This window comes from Pelophylax lessonae (assembly GCF_965119305.1).
Source record: "Pelophylax lessonae genome assembly, chromosome: 9".
Lineage (NCBI taxonomy): Eukaryota > Metazoa > Chordata > Amphibia > Anura > Ranidae > Pelophylax > Pelophylax lessonae.
The window spans coordinates 219,775,867-219,803,363 of NC_138776.1; the positions used below are offsets into that span (position 1 = coordinate 219,775,867).

A 27,497-nucleotide genomic window follows, 5' to 3' on the forward strand; every position below is an offset into this window, starting at 1 on the left:
GATAATAAGCTGTGTTCATCTTGCCATTAATTGTGCTGTTGTAGAACCCCCCCCCTGTTCCCAACCAAAATAGTAGATATCCTTCTCCATGCCTCAGGGTAGGATGATGTGCTTGTCTTCATAGACCTTGTTAACTCATTGGTGCTGAGAAATTTCCTCTACACATCTATTTGCGCTGCACTTTCTGTCTTATAATTTATAATTTGCTTTAGTGGTCTGCCAACGGTGTTCAACTTGCAATAATTGATTTAGGGTTAACCGTTTGCGTTGATTGCTTTTCTATTTCTTGTTAGCTCCTCTGAAAATGTAGCTTTATGATTGGGACCATAATAATAATAATGCTGTCGTGTCAAAAATGGCTACCATTTTTCAAATTTCACCAGCTTTATGTAACCTATGAACACAGCTGTATTTGTCCTGGACTGTAAGATGAAGATTGCAAAAAGCAGCTTGATAGTTCCTCTGTAGATTTTGAGTTCTCAACTTTTTAGCAGTATACTATTTGAACTATTAATTTAAGAAAATGGATGTACATACTGTAAGTAGCATGTGTGATTTGTCAATCTGACTATATGTGTTACAGGACGCTTCGATCTTTGTCTTCCTTCTTACAACCAGAGTTGGCGGTCTGGGTGTTAATCTCACAGGAGCCAACAGAGTCATTATCTACGATCCTGATTGGAACCCCAGCACTGATACCCAGGTACGCAGAATTCTTTACAACAAAATAGACTTGAGAATAGTACATAATCATTCTCTAATGGAAACATTTTATGAGTGTGTTGCATAGTTGCTACCATAATATTACTGGCTTTCCCTTCATGGTTTAACTTTTAGTAAAGCAGCTGGTTGTTGTCCTTTCAAATGCTTTAGGCTAGGTTCACTCATGTCTGGTGCGAATTGCGCCTCAGTTTTCACTGTAAATTTCCAAAGCATATGTTCAGAGGTTCAGCTGCAATTTGGATGTGGTTCAGATGCAAATTTTCAAAGCCGGCAGCCACCTTTATCTTTAACATTAGCTGGTTGTTAAGGAGTAGGCCAGGAAGCCGGCCGCCACATCCTTGAAAACAGATGACTCATCAGCTGAATGTAAAAAAAAAAAAAATTTCCACCAATAAAAAATGTGTGAAAAAAAATTGGCGCAGGGTTCCCCCCAATCCTTACTAGGCCTTTTCGGGTCTGGTATTGATTTTTAGGAAAATCCCACTCTAAAATAGAAAAAAAAAAATGGTCTGGGGGTCCCCTCCAAATTCCATACCAGATCCTTATCCAAGCATGCAGCCTGGCAAGCCTGGAAAGGGGGAGGGAAAAGCGAGCGCCCCCCCCCCCTCCTGAACCATAACAGGACACATGTCCTCAACATGGGGGAGGGGTGCTTTGGGGCACTATGTTAATGGCCGGTGGTTGCAGGCAGGGGGCTTATCGGAATCTGGAAGCCCCCATGTGAATGAGCATGGGGTCCATTGTACTCCTCAATCACTAAAAAAAAAGTGTCAAAAGGAAAAACGCAAATAGCTTTTGACAATTCCTTTTTTTAAAAAAACAAAAAACAATGTCCCCCGGTTTAGAGCCATCGTCAATAATGACACCCACTGTGGACCTGAAAAAAAAAAGGCTACTACCATCTGACAGTTCTTAAATATCTAAGGGACAAGGTCACCTGGTGGCACCGCTGCCATGTGAAGTCATCGACCGGCGCATGCTGGGTTGGCCACAAGGTAGTGTTGCCTCAGGTGACGTAGCTGGGTGGTGCCAGCCCTTAGCTATTTAAGAACTGTCAGACTGCAGAGAAGGCAGACAGTGGGACCTTTCAGCGTCACACGGAGAGGCTGGGATTTGTTGAGGGGGGGCTTCCAGATTCCATTAGGTCCACAGATCCGCACAACCACCGGCAAGGTTTTTGGTGAAGAGGCCCTTGTCCCCATCAACATGGGGACAGGGTGCTCTGGTTACCCCCCCCCCCCCCCCCAATATTGAGGACATGTGGCCTGGTATGGTTCAGGAGAGGGGTTCCCCTTAAAACCCTAATGTACTGGGGGGGCCCGCGTTTTTTTTGTTTTTTTCTTTGGATCAAATTTGTGTTCAAAATTAATCAGATGTGCGGAGGCAATGACCCTGGAATTTGCATCTGAACTGCACCGCAGTGCTCAAAAAATGCACAGGACTCTTTTTAAATTCTCAGCGAATTCGCACTGCCGTTGCACTGCATCTATGTGAACCGGCTTAATAGAAAGCTGGTTTGATTCACATGTCATGTGAATCAGATGTTGTTCCAAAACGCATCCAATTCGCATATACAGTGGGTAGGGAAAGTATTCAGACCCCCTTAAATTTTTCACTCTTTGTTATATTGCAGCCATTTGCTAAAATCATTTAGGTTCATTCTTCCTCCTCATGAATGTACACATAGCACCCCATACTGACAGAAAAACACAGAAATGTTGACATTGTTGCAGATTTATTAAAAAAGAAAAACTGAAATATCACATGGTCCTAAGTATTCAGACCCTTTGCTCAGTATTTAGTAGAAGCTCCCTTTTGATCTAATACAGCCAGGAGTCTTTTTGGGAAAGATGCAACAAGTCTTTCACACCTGGATTTGGGGATCCTCTGCCATTCCTCCTTGCAGATCCTCTCCAGTTCTGTCAGGCTGGATGGTAAACGTTGGTGGACAGCCATTTTTAGGTCTCTCCAGAGATGCTCAATTGGGTTTAAGTCAGGGCTCTGGCTGGGCCATTCAAGAACAGTCACGGAGTTGTTGTGAAGCCACTTCTTCGTTATTTTAGCTGTGTGCTTAGGGTCATTGTCTTGTTGGAAGGTAAACCTTTGGCCCAGTCTGAGGTCCAGAGCACTCTGGAGAAGGTTTTTGTCCAGGATATCCCTGTACTTGGCCGCATTCATCTTTCCCTCGATTGCAACCAGTCGTCCTGTCCCTGCAGCTGAAAAACACCCCCACAGCATGATGCTGCCACCACCATGCTTCACTGTTGGGACTGTATTGGACAGGTGATGAGCAGTGCCTGGTTTTCTCCACACATACCGCTTAGAATTAAGGCCAAAAAGTTCTATTTTGGTCTCATCAGACCAGAGAATCTAATTTCTCACCATCTTGGAGTCCTTCAGGTGTTTCTTTAGCAAACTCCATGCGGGCTTTCATGTGTCTTACACTGAGGAGAGGCTTCCGTCGGGCCACTCTGTCATAAAGCCCCGACTGGTGGAGGGCTGCAGTGATGGTTGACTTTCTACAACTTTCTCCCATCTCCTGACTGCATCTCTGGAGCTAAGCCACAGTGATCTTTGGGTTCTTCTTTACCTCTCTCACCAAGGCTCTTCTCCCCAGATAGCTCAGTTTGGCCGGACGACCAGCTCTAGGAAGGGTTCTGGTCGTCCCAAACGTCTTCCATTCGAGGATTATGGAGGCCACTGTGCTCTTAGGAACCTTAAGTGCAGCAGAAATCTTTTTGTAACCTTGGCCAGATCTGTGCCTTGCCACAATTCTGTCTCTGAGCTCTTCAGGCAGTTCCTTTGACCTCATGATTCTCATTTGCTCTGACATGCATTGTGATCTGGAAGGTCTTATATAGACAGGTGTGTGGCTTTCCTAATCAAGTCCAATCAGTATAATCAAACACAGCTGGACTCAAATGAAGGTGTAGAACCATCTCAAGGATGATCAGAAGAAATGAAAAGCACCTGAGTTAAATATATGAGTGTCACAGCAAAGGGTCTGAATACTTAGGACCATGTGATATTTCAGTTTTTCTTTTTTAATAAATCTGCAATCTACAATGTCAACAATCCTGTGTTTTTCTGTCAGTATGGGGTGCTATGTGTACATTCATGAGGAAGAAGAATGAACTTAAATGATTTTAGCAAATGGCTGCAATATAACAAAGAGTGAAAAATTTAAGGGGGTCTGAATACTTTCCGTACCCACTGTATGTGAATGGAGCCTTATAGCGCCAGGAATGACCCCACTGTAAGGATCACAGGTGTAAGGAAGAGGTTATGTATTTTATCAGGTGTGCTGCATTCTGGTGGTAGGGTGTACTTGAATAAAAAAAAAAAAAAATACTAAGGAATAAAGCATATTGATGGGGTTTGCATTAATCAAGGTATTTTATTTTAATTGGTATGTGTTTTTTATAATTTCATGTTACAGGCGCGGGAAAGGGCGTGGAGAATCGGCCAGAAGAGAGAGGTTACTGTATATAGGCTGCTAACTGCAGGGACTATAGAAGAAAAGATATATCACAGGTATAGCAAATACAGCTCTTTTTCATTATTAGACAAAGCATTGTGGATTAATAAAATATGTAAATTCAATGGTATTCATATTGTTTATTAAGTTAATCGTTGATTTGAAATGACATTTTATGTAAGTTTAGGTCATGGCTTGCACATATTCTGGTTTTGTGTTCAGGAATGTTCTGCAGGTTCCAGTAATGTACTACAAGTGTCCTCCCTATTAAAGGTCAAACATTATAAATCATTTAATCCAGCATTATATTTCCTAGTAGAGTTACAAATATTTAATCATACATGTACTACATTCTGTGTTTGACTACCTGTGAAGACTTTCTTAATGGCCTCATGCATACTGGTCATCATAAACGCCACTTTTTTGGGCGTTTTACTTTTTGTTCTGGCTCTCATTGTTAGTCATGTTCTCTTGTGTCATTGTACACATAGGTGTTTAGTGGTAGAAAAACCCATCACTTGCGCGTTCAGGAGAGGACTGTTTAAGCAGAAAAAAAAAACGTGCCTAAACACGTGTAAACATGCCTAAGAGTTAAGTGCATTTAATGCTTGAGCCTTCATTTCAATGGTCAGAGTACATTAATGTTATGGCCATTGAAATTAATAAATGTCTAAACCCATTTAGGTACGTTTTTTTAGGCTGTTAGGAGAAAAGGCATTCAGAAGAGCTGGGCCTAATCGTACATCACAGGAAGCAGAGGAACTCAGTCATTACTATATAGGTTATGCTGCCACCTTCAGGTGAATGGACACAGGCAGAAAAAAAGGCAGAAATGACTCACTCTGGCATAACTCCTCCCTATCCTGGATCTCTTTGAAAATACTTTTTTTGGGACTTTTTCCTACATCTGTGCATGTTCCTAACACCCCTGTGTAGACAGAGGTGGGCCTTATCCAGATCGGTCATTACACTTAGCAGGTCTAGATCAACTATAACTAGACACCACATACAAGAGCAGGGACAGTTGTAATGTCGCACTGCAGGCAGCGACCTCCAATGTGCAGCACACCGAGTGATCTCGCTGGCAAGATGCTCTACAGGTCCAGGACAGTGAACCTCCTGGGAGGGGAGTTGAGTTCATGAAGGCCCCACTGGACGTGCCCACCATGATGGTTGAGGTAGGGCCTACTAGGCCCTGCAGAGTGGTCTGTTAGTGATTGTAAATTCTTGTTTTTTATTTAAAAAAAAATAAAAAACATTTTATACTTACCTCCTCTTTTCAGTTGATTTTGCACAGGGCAGTCTGCATCCTCCTCTTCTCGGGTCCCTCTTTGCTGCTTCTGGCCCCTCCCTCCTATCAAGTGCCCCCACAGCAAGCAGCTTGCTATGGGGGCACCCGAGCCAAGCTGCACGTCCGTGTGTCCAAATAGACACTGAGCTGCGGCTCAGCCTGTGCCCCATCTCTCTGTCTGACTTTGACAGCTGCAGGAGCCAATGGCACGGTGTGTCAGCTAATCAGGAGGGAGAGTCCCAGATGGCCGAGGGACTCGTGGACATCGCTAGATAGAGATGGAGCACAGGTAAGTATTAGGGGGTGCTGGGGAGGCTGCTACACACAAAAGCCTTTTTTATTTTAATGCATAGAATGCTTTAAGATTTGGAAAAAAAAAATTATAACTCTTTTAAGTGCCTCTTTGTTTGTGGAGTTGTGGCAGCCCCACCCCTCCTGGGTTTTCTGTGTATGTGGTTTTTTAGAGCACAGGATGGCATCAGGACATGGGGTGATACACAGGTTGTGGTCGTGTTTTACCACTTGCCGACCGTCTGCAGATATACTGCGGCAGGCTGGCTCGGCCGCGGGAGCAATCCTGGGGGGGCGCGCATGCCCCTTTTAGCTAGCGGGGAAGCCGATTCACAGGACTGGCGGCTGCGATTGCTGCCGGGCACCCGCGATCACTCCCCGTGGAGAGAGAACAGTGGTCTGCACAGCAGACCATTGTTCTCTCAGGAGTCAGCATAGAGTGCCTGTGATCCTTCAATTTAGGATCACAGGTCTCTGCGTTGATTCCACAAGCCCATCCCCCTCACAGTTAGAAAACACTCCCTAGGCATACACTTAACCCTTTGATCGCCCTTGAGTTAACCCCTTCCCTTCCAGTGTCATTAGTACAGTAACAGCATATTTTTAGCACTGATTACTGTAGTAATGTCACTGGTCCCCCCACAAAATGTCAGGGGTCCAATCTGTCCGCCGCAATGTCGAAGTCCTGCTAAAAATCGCTGATCGCCGCCATTACTAGTTAAAAAAAATAAAAATTACATAAATCTTTCCCCTGGTTTGTAGACCTAATAACTTTTGCGCAAATTAAAATACACTTATTGGGATTTTTTTTACCAAAAATATGTAGCAGAATACAAATCGGCCTAAAATGATGAAAAAATTTAATTTTTACATTTTTTTTTTTATTGGGAATGTTGTATAGCAGAATGTGAAAAATATTGTTTTTTTTTTTCCCCAGAATTGTCGCTCTTTTTTTTTTTGTTTATAGCGCAAAAAATAAAATACACACAGGTGATCAAATACCATTATTTGGGTACAGCGTTGCACGACCGCGCAATTGTCCGTTTAAAATAACGCAGTGCCAAATCGCAAAAAATTCCCTGGTCATTAAGGGGGTAAAACCTTCAGGTCCAGAAGTGGTTAAAAAGGGGAGAACAGTCAACCATTTTATGTCCTATTCACTTCTATAGGGCTTCCTTGTCCACACTGCTCAACATCATCTGCCGGATATCTCAGCCATCGTGCCTTCAACAACCACTTATCAAGCTGGCTTCTGTCCATTGGGGCACAGCAAGTACAGGAGCATGTGTATTTCTTTATTGTTCATTCAAGGACACAGCTTTACCACTTCACGCATTGGGCTTAAAGCCACCATCTTCCGGAGCAGGATGCTAGGTGCAACTTAAAGCAAAAGCATTCCTGCGAGGCAGCCCTCTGGTGGTGGTCAAACCTCCATCTGCAATACAGAATTCAATTATTGCCTATCATCTTTGGAAGTCAGACGTGGAGCTTTCTAATGCCTATTTTTTTTTTTTTTCTATTTCACATTTTGCTAGTCTCTGAGGATATATCGCCACAGGTTTTTCAACGTTCCCATGGCCTCTATCTCTCTGGTTCGACATTTATCCAGGGGGGTCATTTGGGTGGCTCTGCCTTTTAGGCCCCCTTTACCACCTTGGGACCCGAACCTTGTAATGTTAGCCTTTTAAATACATCTCATCCCTTTTGACAATTTTGCCCGTCGAGTTTCCGACCTTGCATCTTTTCTGTAAGCCTTTTTTTGGTTTTGTATTTGGGCTTAGACTGTCCTTTCTACCAAAGGTAGTGCTGGCTTTTCACCCTAACGAGGGCGTAGTCCTACTTGAAGTGGTCAGCGCTATTAGAGAATATCTATCAGTCACAGTAACTATTCCAAAGTCTTGTGCTCTGTTCATCATTCCTGAGGGTCCTAGACAAGGTCAGGCTGCCTTGTCTTTTACCATTTCAAGATGGAATTTTAAAATGGTAATACCGACCTAGGCTCTTGAGGGCCAAGAGGCTCTGTTTCCTGTTAGTGCACATTTTACCAGGGCGCTTAGTGCTTCCAATGCTTTTTATCACTCTGCTTCCGTTGTTCAGGTTATCCAGGTGGCTATTTGATCGTCAGTTCACAAGTTTTACAAGGTAACATTGCTGCCTTGGTGGATGCCAACTTCTGCAGGAAAGTTTCTAGTTCTGCACCCCTTATTCTGTCTTTCTGGCACTGTTCTCATCTGTGAAGTGACAAAGCTGTGTCCTTCAATAAACGATAGAGAAAATTGGATTTTTGTGTTTACCGTAAAATAATTTTCTCTGGGTTCATTGAAGGACACAGCACCTGCACAGTCTTGTTTTGGCTGTGTCGGTGTTGTTGTCTTGGTATTGCTGGCTACTAACTGAATCCTGTAATTTCAGATAGGGGATTTTGCCACCACTAGAGGGCACCCCTCAGGCATGCTTTTATTTTGAGTTGCACCTTGTGTCCTGCCCCTGAAGGTAATGGCATTATACCCGGCATTAAATATGTGAAGTGGTAAAGTTAGGTCTTTCGATTAACTCAGGGAAAATAAAATGAGTGCAAAAATCCTCTCCCCTTTTTTCTGCTGCTCAGGTTCCCTGTGTCCTCCCCTGCACCCCCCCCCCCCCCCCCAGGATGGAGAGTGGGGGAAAAGGGCCTTTTCGCCTTTTCGGATTGGGCACAATGAGGTCAGGACTGATCACCTACTGTGTTCATTCATTACTGTGTTTACTGTGCTTCAATTTGTGAATGACCAGGAAGCTCTGTGCAGAGCTATTCCTCTTCATTTATTCTGTGCAGCTGAGGCTACTGACATCATCCACTGCTCTTCTACTGACTGACACCGTCCACTGCTCTTCTACTGACTGACACCGTCCACTGCTCTTCTACTGACTGACACCGTCCACTGCTCTTCTATTGACTGACACCGTCCACTGCTCTTCTACTGACTGACACCGTCCACTGCTCTTCTATTGACTGACACCGTCCACTGCTCTTCTACTGACTGACACCGTCCACTGCTCTTCTTTTGACTGACACCGTCCACTGCTCTTCTTTTGACTGACACCGTCCACTGCTCTTCTACTGACTGACACCGTCCACTTCTCTACTAACATGTCCACATGTTGTCCACTTCTTTAGTGACACTCTCCACACACTGTTTAGTGCCCTACTGACACTGTCCACACACCATCCACTGCTCTACTGACTGACATTGTCCACCTATAATGTAGGCTAAGTTTATATTTTTTCAAAACAAAATGATAGAAAAAGATGGGGCTTTGCGGGCCAGTGGGAGTAGAAGGATCAGACAAAGAACCGTTTGTAAAACCAAAATTACATTTTATTTGTGTAAAGAACAATAAAACTCGGCATGGACTACCATGCATATGTGATAACAAAGGACTGACATAACATACAATAATAAAATCAATTAACGTCACTACTTATAGAGAAACATATCCCCATAAGGGGTTGTAACCAAAATCTGTATAGGATGGAAATTGGGTCTCAAGCTGGATTCGGTCACGGTAGGTCCCCAGCAAGCCGACGCGTTTCGCTCAAGGCTTCCTCAGGGCCTGAGAGACCATAACAGACCGATGTTTTCCTTCTTGATAGTGACTTGCGCTAGGCGACAAAGCTGTAGCGATACTAATGCTGCTTGGAGCTATATTGCTTCCATATTTATCATAACAGACATCAAGAATATATTTCTTGCATAGGATCCAATGTGTTACGTCCCAGATTGTGTTGCCAGGGGCAGGGCTTTTTTGGCTATCCCCCCTGTGAACTTTTTTGGGGTGAGTCCCAACTCACAAGGTGAAGGTCCTCTCCTTGATATCTTCGCCCTTATATATATATTCACTCCTAGATATAATAGATCTAGTATTGTGTTACATGGCTTGAATAGGACAGGCAGCACCTTTCTTTCTGTAGTTCAAAGATATAGTGTATATTTCCCCAGTTTAAGGGTCCTTGATGGCGACACAACTGACCTTTCCTCGGTCTAAGGTAGACTCCAGGCAGGAAAGGGAGACATGCATAAATTTCAGCTATATGGACACTATGGTCCTGGGCTGTATAAGCCCTCTATGTCTGGTTCACTAGCATAGCAGGCAGGCTGCTAGTGAACCAGACATAGAGGGCTTATACAGCCCAGGACCATAGTGTCCATATAGCTGAAATTTATGCATGTCTCCCTTTCCTGCCTGGAGTCTACCTTAGACCGAGGAAAGGTCAGTTGTGTCGCCATCAAGGACCCTTAAACTGGGGAAATATACACTATATCTTTGAACTACAGAAAGAAAGGTGCTGCCTGTCCTATTCAAGCCATGTAACACAATACTAGATCTATTATATCTAGGAGTGAATATATATATAAGGGCGAAGATATCAAGGAGAGGACCTTCACCTTGTGAGTTGGGACTCACCCCAAAAAAGTTCACAGGGGGGATAGCCAAAAAAGCCCTGCCCCTGGCAACACAATCTGGGACGTAACACATTGGATCCTATGCAAGAAATATATTCTTGATGTCTGTTATGATAAATATGGAAGCAATATAGCTCCAAGCAGCATTAGTATCGCTACAGCTTTGTCGCCTAGCGCAAGTCACTATCAAGAAGGAAAACATCGGTCTGTTATGGTCTCTCAGGCCCTGAGGAAGCCTTGAGCGAAACGCGTCGGCTTGCTGGGGACCTACCGTGACCGAATCCAGCTTGAGACCCAATTTCCATCCTATACAGATTTTGGTTACAACCCCTTATGGGGATATGTTTCTCTATAAGTAGTGACGTTAATTGATTTTATTATTGTATGTTATGTCAGTCCTTTGTTATCACATATGCATGGTAGTCCATGCCGAGTTTTATTGTTCTTTACACAAATAAAATGTAATTTTGGTTTTACAAACGGTTCTTTGTCTGATCCTTCTACTCCCACTGGCCCGCAAAGCCCCATCTTTTTCTATCATTTTGTTTTGTAAATCCCTCACAGGGGTAAGGGCCTATATTACACGGTAATTTTATATAGTTTATATTTTTTCAGTGACATCTTAATATATTTTCCTTACTATTTAGCTAGGCCTTGTTAGTTAATTCTCTCGTCGAGCCTTGGCTCCTCGCAGTTAGAGAGGTGGAAAGAAGGATAATGGAGGCTCCCAGATTCATTCATCAGGTAGTGGGGTCGCCCTGCAAAGTTCACCGTGCAATGGCTTCTCTGTGGGTCATATTAGTTCTGAATCCTTGCCCTTATCTGGTTTCAGGGGCACAATCCGCCTCTTCCTTTGTGTCAAGTAAGGAATTCTCTGCAGGCATTTCTGGACTGTGAGATCCGCTGTCAGGCTTTCTCACTATCCTGGGACCCAAAAGTGGGCACACTCCTTTGCCTCCTCCTTTGTAGGATGAGGTGTCAGAGGAAGTTCCTAGGGGGGAGAAGAAAGAAGTGGAAACTGTTGAGAACCAGGAATCGTTTGTAGATGAGTCTTCTCAGGTGCAGTGTCAGGGTGCAGGGTTGTCAGAATGAGGCAAGTGAACATCATTTGAGAAACACCAGGTGCTAGCCGTTTTTCAAAAAGACATGCAGACAAAATCAAATCATAATTTGTGCTTTTTTTACGGAAACCCTTTGTTGAAACCATCTGTAAATGAACCAATAAAGAAGGTTTGGCTGTATATGGAGCTTGATGGTCTAATTTAACTACAGATGAATTGTACAAGTTCATTGGTGTACTCCTTTCGATCGGCGTCTGCAAGGGTAAGAATGAAGAAGTGTCTCATTTATGGAGCAGAGAACGTGGTCGCCCAATATTCAACAACTCAATGAACAGAACTCGCTTTCAAAACATTTCCAGAGTTCTGAGATTTGCTGCTGCTGCTGCTAGACAACAAAACCATTCTACTGATTCTACTAACTATGTAACTATGTGAGTTGCAGCCAATTCAAGATGGCTTCGATCTGTGGGTAAAAACTCTTTCTGAAGCATTTGTTCCTGCAGAGTCGATGACAGCTGATGAACAACTAGTAACCTTTCATGGTCATTGCCCTTTCAAACAATATATCCCATCTAAGCCAGAGAAATATGGCAAATAATTTGGGCAGTATGCGACAGCAGAACTTCCTATTCATACTTTATGCAGGTGTACACCAGAAAATGTCAAGACCAAGGAAGGGATGTGAATCAGTGGGAGCGAGTGGTAATGGATTTAGCTCAAGGAATATTACATTCTGGAAGAAACATCTCGTTATAACTTCTTCAGGAGCCTGCAGTTAGCTAACAAAAATTACTAGAGAAGAAAATCCCAGTTTTTGGAACTCGTAAAATCAAAAAAAGATCTGCCCCAAGAATTTGTGACCACAAAAAAATTAAATGTCTACTCTACTATATTTGGTTTCCAGAAAGATGTGATGATTGCATCATACAGTCCCAAGAAAAACAAAGTTGTTACCCTCTTGAGCTCTACGCATTCCCAACCTACTGTTCAAAACTGAGAAGACAAAAAAACAGAGATAATGCAGTCATTCAATGAGACAAAAGGAAGCATCGATGCGTTGGATCAGATGGTTCGTACTTACAGTACTAAACGAATGACCAGATGATGTCAATGATTATATTTTATAACCCGTTGGATGTTAGTGCAATCAACGCCTACATTATCTGGATGTCGCTAAAATAAGACTGGAATGCAGGTAAATTGCACAAAAGGAAGGTTTTCCTTGTACTTCTTGGCAAAGCACTGGCTGGAGAATCTGAGGGGCCTGATGTTCCTCAAACTTCTACCTCAGAAGAAAGACCAAGAAAGAAAGTACGTTGCAGTATCAGCCCCAACAGCAAAGTTTGAAAAACTCAAACAGGGTGTTGTGTGTGCAAAAAAAAAAATGTATGTCATGAACATCTGAAAGTGGTGTGTTTGAACTGTGGAAAGTGAAAGTTTTTCATCATATTAGCATAACTTTTCTAACTACCTATGCCCTACACCTACATATCAAAATGTTATGTTTCTCTCAATTGACAACTTCTTTATCATTTTTAACGTTATCTGTGAATTTTTGTGCAAAAAAAAAAATATTAGACAAAATACTCTTCCCAGTTAGTGCACAAAATATGGAGAATACCCTTTATTTTCACCAAATGAGTAAGCAGTTCTTAGTATTTCATGGTTATTTAATATATTGCTAGCTAAAATTATAATAAAAACTCATAATTACCCTCTTTCACAATAAAAAAAAAATTATACTAAAACTTGATGCAACATTTATTCATTAAATGTACCAAACTATAGTACAGGGCCCATTGGACCCTGGCGGTGCTGGGTGGTACAAAAAAAAATCTGGAAGATCGAGGGTTAGGTTGATTTATTGAGTAAAAGTACACTTTAACTCCTATGTGTTTTGTGATGTATTCCAACAAAAAAAAAAAAAAAAAAGGATTTTACAGGTAAACCAAATTTCCTAATTTTTTTTTTTTCTGCGGTATACTTTTTTAATTTTGTAATTTTATACTGCAAGCAATGTGACAAACATTCACTTGAAGTTGATAGGAACAAGTACTAATACTGAATGTGTAGTTTTATGATAAACTGCATTTTACATACCGTCAGGTTGGTATGTAAAATCAACCTGGTGGGATTTTCTGGGAGTATTTAATCAATTTGTATACATAAATGATGTCTGGAAAGTAAAAAGTTTTTTTCTTTTTTGTTCATTAAGAGATGTAGGACTCTGATTCTAAGACTATTGGGTTATACTGCCATACCCAGAGCCCGCTATGCTGGCCGACTATTGGACCTTCCTGGGATGGGACCTTCGGGTACTGGGCTCTGCTTGAGGCACTTTCCAGACCTATGGGTACTGTGTTAGTTATACATATATCACCTTCCAAGTCCAAAGCTGTGGAACAACCTCTGATGTGACCCAGTCTATGAAGAATCGTTTTAGGGTTAAGGTTAGACTGATCAATTTGCTTGTATGCAGTAGCCCTCCATGCTACAGTGTCCTTTGGGCTTTTCATTGCCCTCTTTTCAAAAAGGGATTCTGAAGTGGCGGTCCTGCCCGCTTTTCTGCACCGCCTCCTGGTCACCTACGTACCATCAGCTCCCATGGATAACCTTTGCTGTGGTTGCTCACTGCATCCGAGATCTAGATGTTATCTTTTTTTAATTTTTAATTTTTAATTTTCATGTGGTCTGGTCTTGAGTTGTATGCAATGTACTTCCACACTCGTATGGTTTTTCCATAGATGCACATACAAACCAATTGTAACTGTCTCCTGATTAAGTGGACATTGTCCCAATTAATGCATAGATATTAGTGTCTGCAAATGAATATAGATTTGTGAACTATGTTGGCATCCAGAATGTACATTGGTTAAACGGTGACCCTACTTTTACATAATAAATGGGGACATGTATTTGTTGTTTTTTATGTAAATCTAAATACATTTTGTATTTTTATGCACTTGTTGCACTTTTCTGAGCACCACTCCTCAAAGTGCCTTAAGCAATTTTTTTTTTTTTCTGGAATATTGCATCTTTGGTCTGAGTGCAGGGGGGCTGCCTCTTGTTTGTTTATAGCCCTAACTGAATTTTTCCAGTGACAGCTGTATGTCTGTGTCCCTAGGCAAATCTTTAAGCAGTTCTTGACTAACAGGGTTTTGAAAGACCCGAAGCAGAGGCGCTTCTTCAAATCCAATGATCTGTATGAATTGTTCACATTGAGCAGTCCAGATGCAGGTCAAGGAACAGAGACCAGTGCAATTTTTGCAGGTACCAGTAAAATAAAATATATGTGTGTCTATTATGGCTGTTGAAAGACTACAAGGCATAAACCTAGTTACCTTTTCATTTAAAGGATAAGTTTACCTTTGGGAAGATGTTATGCCCATTTTTAGGGTGGAGCATGTAACATGTTACCACTGCTGCAGTCATTCCCCAAGTCCGTCTCTAGTGACAGCAAGCCAGGGATCTTCTTCCCGAACTTGCTGTCACAGTTTTTAAAAAATGCGGCTGTGTGGGGTATCACCCACCTGGCCATATCATTTCATTCACAGAGTTCTGTGATTGAATACACTACAAGGCTTGTAGTTCTCAATGAACTACTAAGGCACTGTTGAGTGCTCTAGGTAGTTAATTGTTTCTTCCTGTCAGTGTGTACTTGCCTGCTCAAACGAGGTGCAGACAGTCTTCAGGAATCCTGTATTGCTCCTGTGATCTGCCGATTGCAGGTGCAATGCTTTGCAGGTTCCTAGTAGGAAAAAAAAAAATTAAGTTAAATAAAAAATGTTTCCCTGCAACGGTAAACTTATCCTTAAATCTCTTGTGTCTATTCACTATTGTTGTTTTTACCATAATTAATGGTAAGATCTCTGTTAAGTTGAATGTTAAACAGAAATAATGCCTAGTATATCGCCATGTAAATGGTACAAGAAAAGAGGCTGTCGGAAAGTACATACATTGACTATGTATGGGCTGTTTGAATGTTGCATGTAAGAAAAATTCAGTTAGATGTTATATAGAAAAAGTGTAGCACATTTAAGCAGCTCTTGAATAGCACTGTCAATGAACTTACTGGGCACTTCCCTCTCTAGGTATATTTTATAGAATCAGTGTTGTATATTTATACCTGGTAATAGTGGTTCTGTGTTGACCCCTATGTAGTAGTTTGATCAAATCTCTGGTTCGTTTTAAGGCATTGATGGGCCTGAGAAACAGATGTATGTGGAAACCCACTCTGCAAGATCTTATAATAAGTCAAACTTTGCTCAGCTATTTCATAGGGCACAAAACATAGGAATCCCATAATCAATCTGTAACATTCATTGAGTACATTCCTTTATCCAAGATTGGTTCTCCCTCTCCCCTGTAGAATTGGTGATTTTAAGGCTGCTGTTTCTGGTCATATTTGCTTTTTTCTTTTTAATTAAGAATATTTTTTTAAGGCCTGCTCATTTTTGGTTTATCCAAACCGTAGAAGTTTAAAATGCAGGGTTATTAATCCTCTGTTGAAAATTTTTAAAAATATAAGATGGTATTAAAGTCAAATTCCAGCTTCAACTTAACTAGTCTTAAAAATGTCCCCTCCCAACACCTATGCTGCCTAACCTGTGTAAAAGAGATGTATATACTTACCAATTTTCAGCCTGCTTGTGGGTTGGTCTTGTGCTCCCGCTCTTCTTTGTCATCCCGAGGCAGCTGCAGGGGAGTGGAAGGAACGCCGACAACAACTGGAACATGGGAGCCTATAGGTGACGTCACCACTCCTAAGCATTCCCAGCCGTTGTTGAGTGCTTTCTCCCCTGCATTCTCAGATAGCTGACACAGGGATCACGTGACTGGTCCGAAGTGGGTGAGAATGAGTGTACGTGTTAGGAGTGGGGAATGGACATGTTTAGGACTAATTAGGTGGAGGCTAGAATTCTACTTGAATAAAGCGCACTGACATTATTAATGTATTTATTAAGTTACTCGTTTAACTACAAGCAAGCAGTTAAACATGTCAATACTCTAAAGTTTGCGTTTGATCAGTTTTTACTGTGTGTTTTTCTTTTTTGCACACGCTGTTATGATGTGGTTTTTTTAATGTGTTTTGTATTCTTTTCTTTGTTGGGCAGATTAAAAATTGCAAATTGCGGCAAAAACGCAATGCTTATCTGCAACTTCTCTATTAAAGTCTATTGAACCAAAAAAAGCACCATATTGCATTTAAAAAAAGTCCCGGACTCTTTTCAAAAATGTAACGCATGTAATGCATAGATGTGATTGTGTCCCATAGGAAACCATGATAAATGAACTGTAGTGCGTTTCTGCAAAAAGCACCATAAAATGCATAGGTGTAAACCAGGCCTTATGGTACATAAAAATCTACTCTCCTACCTCGTCTGCTCAGTGATGTATTACAATTCTAAAACCTGTTCAGTACCCTTGGGTTACTTAGTTTGTTTGTTGATGACATCAAGTGTCTGCTCTAGCCTTTTGTGATATTCAGATGGCAGAAAATCATCCTACTGTTCCAGAACAAGAAAATTTAAAGCATTAGATAAAATATATATTTTGTAAAGAAAAGAAAATTGTTCTTTTTAGCAAACACCTTATAAAAAAACTTGTAAAACAATATATTTTTGAGATCGCAAACTAATTAACAAACTTTTATTGTTTATTTAGAAATAATCTTGGTCTGTGAAGACTAATGTCTGCAGACTTGCCAGCTGGATAGCAGTTGTTCATCAGTGCATTACATATACTACTGCATATGGCCTTAAAGCTGTGCCTATTTGAGCTTTTCATTTCTGATTGCTGCAGTTGGGTTGTTATTCAGGCAGCAGATATAAGACTTTGTCTTCCATTTGCTTGCAATGGAATAAAGTAAGTGCAGTCAGGAGCTTATTTGTATTTGTTTGGTGTGTAAGTAAAGTTACAAAAGTGTTTTTCCTTTTTAAGGGACTGGCTCTGATGTGAAACTCTCAAGACCTCCTAAAAAACATATAGCAAGGGACATTAATGGTGTAAATGAAGAGAATTCTCCTATCACTGTTAAAAACAAAAAACCAGTGCCATGCAAGTCTTCATTGTCTGCCAATAGCACCTTGTCCCTTTGCTCAGAGGGCTCTTCACAAGATGGCTTACCAAAAAACCCTGATTTACACGAAGATCTTAGAGAAAACCTAAAAGCTGTCCAAGAACACAGCTCATCCTTAGCCCCAGAAAACAGTCACCGAAAACACAAAGCCAAGACGAAACACCAGGATAAAGGAAAAAGACTAAAAGATGGTAATGGAGAGAGGATTTCACATTTAGTGAAACAGAAGCCATTCAAGAAGGCAGAGAATGAAGAGCAGCAGGAAAAACACAAGTCAAGTGATGAATATGTTTTGGAAAAATTGTTTAAAAAATCTGGTAGGTGATGCTTTTCCTTTCTATATAAAGTACTAGGGATGCATGTGACTATTATGGTTTTGCATACAGCTGTCTTATGTTTAAGGTTTGGAGTTTAAAATGGCTCTCAGTGTACTTTGCACATGGATAAACATTTATGCATAACTGTGCAACCCCACAGATAGATGGACGGATAGATAGACACCTGTTGAGACAACAATAAAATAATCAACAATTATTCATACACCCAGTTATTATATACATATGCTAAGATATACAAACATCTGTGAGATCTGTACAGATGAAGTAGTATTACCAATGCAAATTGGTATATGGGCAAGTAAGAATTCTGGTGTTCATGAGTCTGACAAGTAGGGAGAAGACGCTGTTCAGCTGCAGATAGGCTAATGATGAAGCAGCAGGAGAGGTGCCTAAATCAATGATCAACAGAATGCATGATGGGAGATAATTGCGCTTCAAGTCTTGAAATCCACAGGATTTCCTAGGCACAGGAACTGCAGTGCTATTTTTCAGGGAGTAAAAGGTACATCTTACCGGTAGCTGCTTAGGCACAATAGGATTTCTAGGTCTTTTTTGGATAACAAATCTTCAATTTATTTTAGGTCCACTTTACCCTCTACAAAATTATTTTCCCCAGGTGTTCATAGTGTCATGAAGCATGATGTTATTATGGATTCCTCAAATCCAGACTATGTACTGGTTGAACAAGAAGCAAGTAGAGTGGCCCAAGAAGCACTACGCGCCCTAAAAGTGTCCCGTCAACGTTGTAACACAGCCTCCTCTGGAATCCCAACATGGACCGGGACAAGTGGTGGTGTCCCTCCAAAAACTAGGTGGGAATTATTTTGAATTAAACAGTACCTAACCTTTAAATTGCAGAAAAATGATAGCAGTAAATTATGGTAGATGCATTGGCAACCGTTTATTAGGAACTATTTTATTAAAAATGAAAATAAAATTCCAACTTCAGCCTAATTATATATGTAACCAATATTGTGACTGTTATTGGCACTTTTTAAAGCTGATGTTTAGTTCAAATAGTTTATCTTCTACATAGGGTACAGGATAAAGGATGTGCAGTCATAGACCATTGGTATAGTTTGCTGAGAACGCCCTCCTGCCAATCCCAATGCACTCTCATATAGCCCTACCCACTCTATAGGACTCCGGTTTTTACCTAATGCTCTTTGGTATTGGATCTCTTCACTAGAGAAGTTTGTATACCAGTTTTATTCTTCACTACTTCAGCTGACACTTCTATCAAGATCCAACTCCTACTCCTTATTGACCCAGGGCTCAGTAGCAGTTTCCAAATTGGTTGCCCTCAATGTATATCTTGTAACCCATACCCAGCCCCTAACGTTCGTGAGGCTAGTCTGTATAATTTGTGTTCGGTTCTTTCTCATCGTGGCACATGGTGCAATGAGTGTAGTAAGCCAAAGGGTGCTATACAGGTCAAAGACCATGTGTGTTACTATGGCAGCCTGAAAGTGAACACACCTTTTGGCGATATGCCTGCCATGACAGGTGAAATCTGAGCCTTGACCTCTTTGAAACAGTCCAGCCCCCATGTCATAAGGCCTTCTATTCCACCCTGTTCTCAGTCGCTGGCTTTAATGATATGGTTGTTGAAACTCTTAGGGGCATTACTGATTCTGTCGATCCCATCTTGCTCAAAGCAAGAAAATCTACTTCTCATAAGATCTGCAAAAGTAGGCACTCCATCAATAAGAAAGTCTATTCTTCTAATCCTGGCCTTTCTCAAGTTTGGTCTATCATCTGTACTCTAAAGGGACGAGTTTCTGCCCTATCTGTTCTGTTCCAAAGATCTTAGGCTCATTGTTAATACTAAATTGTGGCTCATGTTAATTCCCCACTGGGATTTCTATGGCATCTGAATCTGGTGCTTTCAGGTCTTCAAAAACATTTCTTTGAACCAATCATGAATCCACCATTGGAGGAACTCACCAGTGGAGTGTCCCTTTTGGTTTCCATTATCTCTGTCAGGCTTGTTTTTGAGTTGCCATCTCTTTCTTGTAAAGAACCTTATCTTGCATATTAATAAGGTGGTTGTGCAACCCAGGCCCCTCCTTCCTTCCCGATGCTATCTCTTCTTTTCACCTAAATGAGGATATTATACTCCTTCCCTCTGTTCTGCCCCTGAGCATGTCAATAATATTTCACTCCACTGTCTGGATGTGGTCAGAGCAGTTAGGGTTCCTGAAGGTCCCAAGAAGGGTCATCCTGCTTCCTTCTCCACCATAGCTGGGTGTCTCAGGCAGCTAATTTCCAGGGCTTCTGTCCCTAAGGAAAGGGTTTCTCCCTTCCCTATGAGGGCCAACTCCATGAGATCCTAATGTGCATCAGTAATGCCTCACAATCCTGAAAAGCTACCGCCTTCTGTTTATACCTTCTCAATGTTTTACTGGCTATATTGACAGGCCTCTGCTGATGCAAAGTTTTTGGCTTGTCCAATCACTGGTAGAAGGATGTAACTCGGTCGGTGACCACAAATCCTGTGTCTTGTTCCATACTCCATAATTTCAAAACGCCCTTTAGGGTCTAACAGTGCAATGCGTTTCAGTCCCTCCTGACAATGGCCTGACCCTTCCTCTCCTCACCTGAAAGTCTGTTGATTAATTTCACTAAATATAATATGATTTGAAAGTGACGGAGAGGATTCTGTAATTTCCCAAATAGTGCTACATTCAGTGAAATCCATGAATTGACTTTTATGGAGGTGGCTGTCAAGAGCTTCTGAAATATATTGCAGTGTTCTACCTGAAGCTGTTCACCTGTGCCACACAAGTTCTGAGATGTCAGGAGGACTGGGCATCACAGGAAAGAAGATTTTGTCAGGAACAATAGGCCTGCAGGATGTGAGACAATCTTCATTAAAGATACATTGGGTGACTGCAAAAGTAAGTAAAAAAAATACCTAAACTTCAGATTTAATATCTTATATTGCAAAATTGTTGATAAGCTTCTATAGCATTGTAGGTATACTGCTCATTGTCTGAAACTTAAAATAAATAAAATCATGACTTGCTCACCTATGCTACTTGACATCATTGCTGTGCGAGGGTGAGAGTTAAAGTTTCTCACAAAAGTGAGTACACCCATCACATTTTTTTAAGTATTTTATTATATCTTTTCATGTGACAACGCTGAAGAAATGCCCTTTGCTACAATGTAAAGTAGTGAGTGTACAGCTTGTATTTCACACTCGTTTTGTACACTGTTATACAAGCTGTACACTCACTACATTACATTGTAGCAAAGTGTCATTTCTTCAGTGTTGTCACATGAAAAGGTATAATAAAATATTTTCAAAAATGTGAGGGGTGTACTCACTTTTGTGGGATACTGTATATGTGAGGGTTAGCTGATTATTCAATCAAAAAAGTATGTTGATGTCCATAATTATAACACAATTGTGTTGCAATAGGTGTCAGCCAATCTATATCTATGTTACTTTATTACTGTGAAACCAAAAAAATACTTTTATAGACTAACTTACTTGGGTAGAAGAATAACTAGTTATGTAATATCACAGAAACCATATCTGACATTTTATGTATAAATCTGCATTTGAACGTTTGTTGATTTATTAGCAGCACACTTTTTTTCTGTTTATAATAAGTTCAAGTAATAACCATAAAGGTTATAAGTGTTACTGCTAATAACCATTGTAGGCTTTCATTCAGTTCTACTCTGTCCTCAGTTGATAATGCATATGTATTCCATATATACTACATAGTTACATAGTTACATAGTAGGTGAGGTTGAATAAAGACAATAGTCCATCCAGTTCAACCTGTGTAGGTGTGTGTGGCTGTAATCATCTCTCATACCCCTGAATGTTCTGATCCTTGAGATGCACGTCCAATAGTCTTTTGAAAGCCACCATACTACCCGTAGAAACCACCTCTTGTGGTAGAGAATTCCACAATCTTGTAGCCCTAACAGTAAAGAACCCCCCACGTTGCCTGAGGTTAAAACGCTTCTCCTCTAATCGCATTGTATGCCCCCGAGTCCTCATGCAATCCCTTCGACTAAACGGCTTTTTTTCTAAGCTGAGATCCCCATTGAGATATTTAAAAATTGCTATCATGTCCCCCCTCAGGCGTCTCTTCTCCAGGGAGAATAAATCAAGCGATTGCAGCCGCTCTTCATAATCAAGGTCCTCCAATCCCCTAATTAGTTTAGTTGCCCTTCTCTGGACTCTCTCCAGCTCCAACACATCCCTCCTGAGGACTGGCGACCAGAACTGGACAGAATGCTCCAGATGCGGTCGGACCAGAGTTTTATAAAGTGGAAGGATTAAAGTCTTATCTCTGGAATACATCCCTTTCTTTATGCATGCTAATATTCTGCTGGCTTTGGCAGCTGCCGCCTGACATTGCATGCTGTTGCCTAGTCTATCATCAACCAAGACTCCCAGATCTTTCTCCATTTTTGATTCCCCCAAGGGTTCCCCTCCTAACATGTATTGTGCTTTTATGTTTCTAGTCCCCAAGTGCAAAACCTTACACTTCTCTACGTTAAACCTCATTTGCCAAGTCGTTGCCCACTCCGCTATTTTGTCCAGGTCATTCTGTAGGATATCTGCTTCATACTGTGCGGTTATTGCCCTGCCCAATTTTGTGTCATCTGCAAAAACTGCTATTGAACTACTGACCCCGACCTCAATGCTGTTTATGAATAAATTGAACAAGGTTGGTCCCAGGACTGAGCCCTGGGGCACCCCGCTTACTACCTCAGACCAGTCTGAGTATGCGCTGTTTATTACCACCCTTTGGACACGCCCTTTTAGCCAGTTCCGTATCCAAAAGCATACCCTGCTGTCGATACCTGCAGACCTTATTTTATAAATTAAGCGCTTATGGGGAACTGTATCAAACGCCTTAGCGAAATCCAGGTACACCACATCCACTGGTCTCCCCCTATCTAGCTCACAGCTTACCTCCTCGTAGAATGCTAATAGATTGGTTTGACAAGAACGCCCATTTGTAAACCCGTGCTGGTTATTACTGATGATGCTGTTGTCTTTAGCAAACTCTACGATATAGTCCCTTATCATCCCCTCCAGAAGTTTACATACTATCGATGTCAAACTGATAAGCCTATAATTTCCCGGGACATGCCTCTGACCCTTTTTGAATATCGGAATCACGTTAGCTTTCCTCCAATCTCCTGGTACATCTCCTGTCCTAATACTGTCCGCAAAGATCAGGAACAGTGGTCTGGATATAACCTTACAGAGTTCCTTGAGTACTCTCGGATGTACGCCATCTGGGCCTGGTGATTTGTTTGTGTTAAGTTTATCCAGCCTTTCCCTGATTTCACCCTCTGTTAGCCATAGTGGCAAGTCCTGTGTATTACTACTAACCAAACAGTCATGGTCAGTGTACCCCTCCGTTTCCTCTGTAAATACTGACGAGAAAAAAGCATTCAGCACGGTTGCTTTTTCAGTGTCCTCTGTAACCATCCTCCCATCATCGCTAATTATGTGTGCAATATGCTCTGCCCTAGTTTTTTTGCTATTGATATACTTAAAGAATTTCTTTGTTTTTTTTTTTACTATCCTCCGCTATTTGTCTCTCAAAGTCTATTTTAGCCATCTTGATTTCGTGTTTACACTTCTTATTTGCCTCCTTGTATTGGTCGAAAGCCAATACTGTGCCTTCTGATTTATTTTCCTGAAGGCCAATTTTTTTCCCCTAATAGGGTTTTTAACGCTACGGTTTAGCCAGCCAGGTTTGGCTTTGTCTCTTCTAAATTTATTTCCCATAGGAATGCACTGCAAGATGCCTTTGCTTAATATGTTCCTAAAGCATTCCCATTTCTCTAGCGCTCATCGACAGACGTAGTCCTCGGTGATACACCACCTTCGGGTTATGTTACCTCCGCAGGAGCAGGACTAGACAGGAAATTAAAAAGCTCTGGCCACACCCTAGGGGCAGTCCCAGAGGGTATATCCTCTCTCTCTCTGCCTCAGCAAATCAGTTATTTTCTGTCTAGTTAGGAGTAAGGACCTAGATACCTTGCTGGGATCTTAGGTCCTGGCAAGAATTTTTTTCTAAAAGGATTTTTAGACAGCTTTTTTTCTCCAGTGTTCCTGTGAGATCTTCAAGCAAGAAAGCTGAACTGGGCGACGGGCTGGATGTCGAGATCCGGTGGTCACCCCAGTTCAGCCTACGAGCGCGTGCAGGCCATAGCTCCGCGCTGGGTCGGCCGCGACAAAGTCCCATTAAAAGGACTGAACCCGCGAGTTAAACGTCTCGCTGAAACGCCAAAGACCATGAGTCACGGCGTCCGTATCGGTCGACAGCCCTCCCGCCCCGGTGGAGAGGGGTACTGTCAGGAGTTGGTGCCCGCCTGGTTCCGGTATGGTGAGTAGTATGTTCCCCCTTTTTCCCTGACGGGTTTTGTGGTGAACGCGGGCCCCTCTCTGTATGGTAAGAAAGAGTTCTTTCTATCCTATAACATGTCACAAATCCTCCTACTTTGAGTGTGATTTTATGTGTGCAAAAAGCCAGGAGGCTTGGTTTGGGAGCTAACAATCTATTGTATACATGTTTTAAAGATGTAATCTGTGGCATTCTGGGAATCTTATGGGTTAAGTATAAGCTACCTACCAGTCAGAAGCCATGGACATGTAGACCGCCTTCCAAATCAGATCTCCAGCTATTAGCAGGCCTCCCGAACGGCCATGCGGTCCGCCAGGGCCGGTACCGCCAACCACGCCATATCCCCATGCAGAGAGAGTGTTGTGTGCCTGCAGCACACCGCTAGTCAGCACAGGCCGCCGCCATTTTTTTTGCTGGATCGCACGAGCCGCCATTTTGGCGTAGCCTCGTGTCTCCAGCATGGGGGCGGCCATGTTTGAGGTGATTCTACACCTCGTGGAGCTTGGGGGAGGCGCCGGAAGGCGTGCAGAGGGGCGGAGCCGCCTCCCTTCTTCCTGGGCAGCCAGCCAAAAGACTTCCTGTTTGTCTAAGACAGCGCTGTAAGCTGTTGCAGTTTCACTCTGAACATCAAGTGGTGAGCCTGGGGGTCTATCTCTCTCTCTCTCGATCGATAGGGATCCCTAGCAGGTAACACTAAGGGGTTTTTTTGTGGCACTGAGGGTCAAAAAAAAAAAAAAAAAAAAGTTTTTTCTTTACTTTTGAATTATATCATCCAGGAAGTAACTGGAGTTATTATGGACCCTGCCACACATATTCCCCCACCTGTTTCCCTCGAGGGGGCCTCGGGACCCGCCGGTGCACAGAGTATAGAGTCATTTACAGCAATTTTGGAGTCTATGGTGGCTCGGGTGGAGGCGGCCTGTCAGGGACGGGGGTCAAGGAAGCGACCCCCGCCTACCCCTATACTATCTGACACCTCTGACTCTGATTCAGAGATGGTCACTGCAGTTGCAGGTTCCTCTGCAAGGGCTGTTATCCCAGGTAAAGCCCCCTCAGACAGTGAGGAGGACGCTTCTTCTCCTGCTATAATTCAGGAAGAAGCATTGGTGGACGCACTAGTTGTGGCAGTGCAAGAAACCTTAAAACTTGAGGCTTTACCGGCAGAGGCAACTGAAACAGAAAGGCCTTTTGGGACTAATAAGCCCATCAAGACGGCGAAGGCTTTTCCTGTACCTAAATGTTTTGGTAATCAGATTAAAGGAGAATGGGAGCATTCTAAACGTACCTTTACTATTTCCAAGCGTATTGCTAGACGCTATCCGTTTGAGGAATCCATCATTAAGAAATGGACGGTACCACCAGTCGTGGATCCGCCTATTTCCAGGCTGAATAAAGCCACGGTTATTCCAGTGGAGGACACTTCGTCCTTTAAGGATCCGGTGGATCGAAAGATAGAAGCAGAGTCCCGCACTATCTTTTCTCTGATAGGGTCAGCATTTAGACCAGTAATTGTTATTGGTCTAGTTTCCCAGACACTTACGGAATGGGCGAAAATGGTACGCCAAGATCTTAGGGGAAAAGATATTCCCCAGGAGACATCTGATTTGATAGAACAGATCATACAAGGGCTACGGTTTATCTGTGACGCAGCCTTGGACACTACTCCCTTGTTAGGGCATGCATCTAAGTTAGCAGTGATCCTCAGACGTGTGCTGTGGTTAAAATGCTGGTCAGCTGACCTAGGTTCCAAAAAGACTTTGACCAATCTCCCTTTTCAGGGGAATCGTCTATTTGGAGCCAACCTAGATGAAATCATTAAGGATGCCACCGGGGGCAAGAGTACTTTTTTGCCACAGGCTGCAAAAGTTAAGGGACCTCGCAACAAGCGAGGACCTTTCTTTACCGCCCATAAAGGGCGCCCGGCTGGTACTCCCGGGAAAGGCAAGACTCCTCCAGGAGGGTTCAAGAAGGGATGGTCGGACAAGCAGAGGACCAACCCAGCCAAACCCGAAGTAAAGGAGTACACAGCCTGAAGGTGCGCCCCCACCCGATTTCAGGGTGGGGGGACGTTTTCACCGGTATTCAGGACATTAGATCGAGCATCTACCACTACTACCGGTGCGATTCTTCCCTTCCAACATTTAAGTACAGGAAGCGGTAGTTACCGTTCCCTGTATAGATCTTTTCCTTTACCTTTTCCTAGGATTAGTCCCGATACCTCACAGGAATCGGATCTGATTGACCAGATAGGCCAAGTAGCTTCTAGTCGGGTGACTTCGGTCCCTGAGGTTCAACCAGAAAAGATCACCTTTCCTGATAACTATCAGGTATCTGATAAATGTGTGGGAACAGAAAACGACCAGACTTTCTCGGATGGTCGGGGCCAGATAGCTCTAGGGACGCCTGGTTCAGATCCTATCAGCGCCAGTGGTCCTAGAAATTCTAGGCTGGCCTCTTCAAGCCGGCCTGGCCGACTTGGACATGTTAGTCGCAGACTTTCCGTGGGAACTTCGTCTCAGGGAGTGTCTGTAGTCTCTAGGACCTATTTACCTTCGTGCTTTACAGTCGCTGGTTTTAATGGCCTGGCCATTGAGACCCAAGTACTGAAGGACAGAGGTTTGTCTACTTCAGTCATTCCTACCCTTATTAAAGCAAGGAAAGCGACTTCCAGCAAAGTCTATTATCACACATGGAAGACTTACATTGCGTGGTGCGAATCTTTAGGATTTCCTCCACGTACCTATTCGGTGTCTCGAATATTGGCCTTTTTGCAACAAGGGGTTGAGCAGAAGCTAGCCTTGAGCACCATCAAGGGTCAAGTTTCAGCATTAGCAATCTTCTTTCAGAAACCTTTAGCTACCAAATCCTTGGTGCGGAATTTCAGCCAGGGGGTGCGGCACCTGGCTCCTCCAGTCCGCGCGCCCTTACCGCCCTGGGATCTTAATTTGGTTTTGTCGGTTCTACAGAAACCTCCCTTTGAAAACATCAGGGAGATTCCCTTGCTTACTTTATCCCAGAAGGTGGTCTTCTTGGTGGCTATTACTTCTGCTCGCAGGGTGTCAGAACTGGCTGCATTATCATGCCAGTCCCCATACCTAGTGATTCATAGGGATAAGGTAGTACTTCATCCTAAGCCATCTTTTCTTCCTAAGGTGGTTTCAGATTTTCATCTGAATGAAGATATTGTACTACCTTCCTTGTGTCCTCAGCCCAAGCATCATCGGGAACATGCGTTGCATTCCTTGGATGTGGTTCGGGCAATCAGGGTATACCTGAAAGCTACGGAATCATTCCGTAAGACGGATTCACTTTTTGTGATCACGGATGGCCCCAGAAAGGGTTTGCCTGCATCTGCCGCGACCATTGCCAAATGGATTAGACAAACGGTTGTACAGGCTT

The 27,497-nt window shown here is 42.6% G+C and overlaps 1 protein-coding gene across 1 annotated transcript in view; it reads left to right on the forward strand.

Moving 5' to 3' along the window:
• Positions 1 to 27,497, forward strand: part of ERCC6 (ERCC excision repair 6, chromatin remodeling factor) — a gene marked incomplete at its 5' end in the record, with an annotated part of 174,855 nt that overhangs the window by 141,774 nt on the left and 5,584 nt on the right. The window contains 5 exons of the mRNA XM_082268943.1: positions 584 to 703; positions 4,163 to 4,257; positions 14,414 to 14,559; positions 17,230 to 17,685; positions 18,323 to 18,518. Coding sequence (XP_082125069.1) covers positions 584 to 703; positions 4,163 to 4,257; positions 14,414 to 14,559; positions 17,230 to 17,685; positions 18,323 to 18,518 — 1,013 coding nt within the window. The remainder of the gene's footprint in view (positions 1 to 583; positions 704 to 4,162; positions 4,258 to 14,413; positions 14,560 to 17,229; positions 17,686 to 18,322; positions 18,519 to 27,497) is intronic.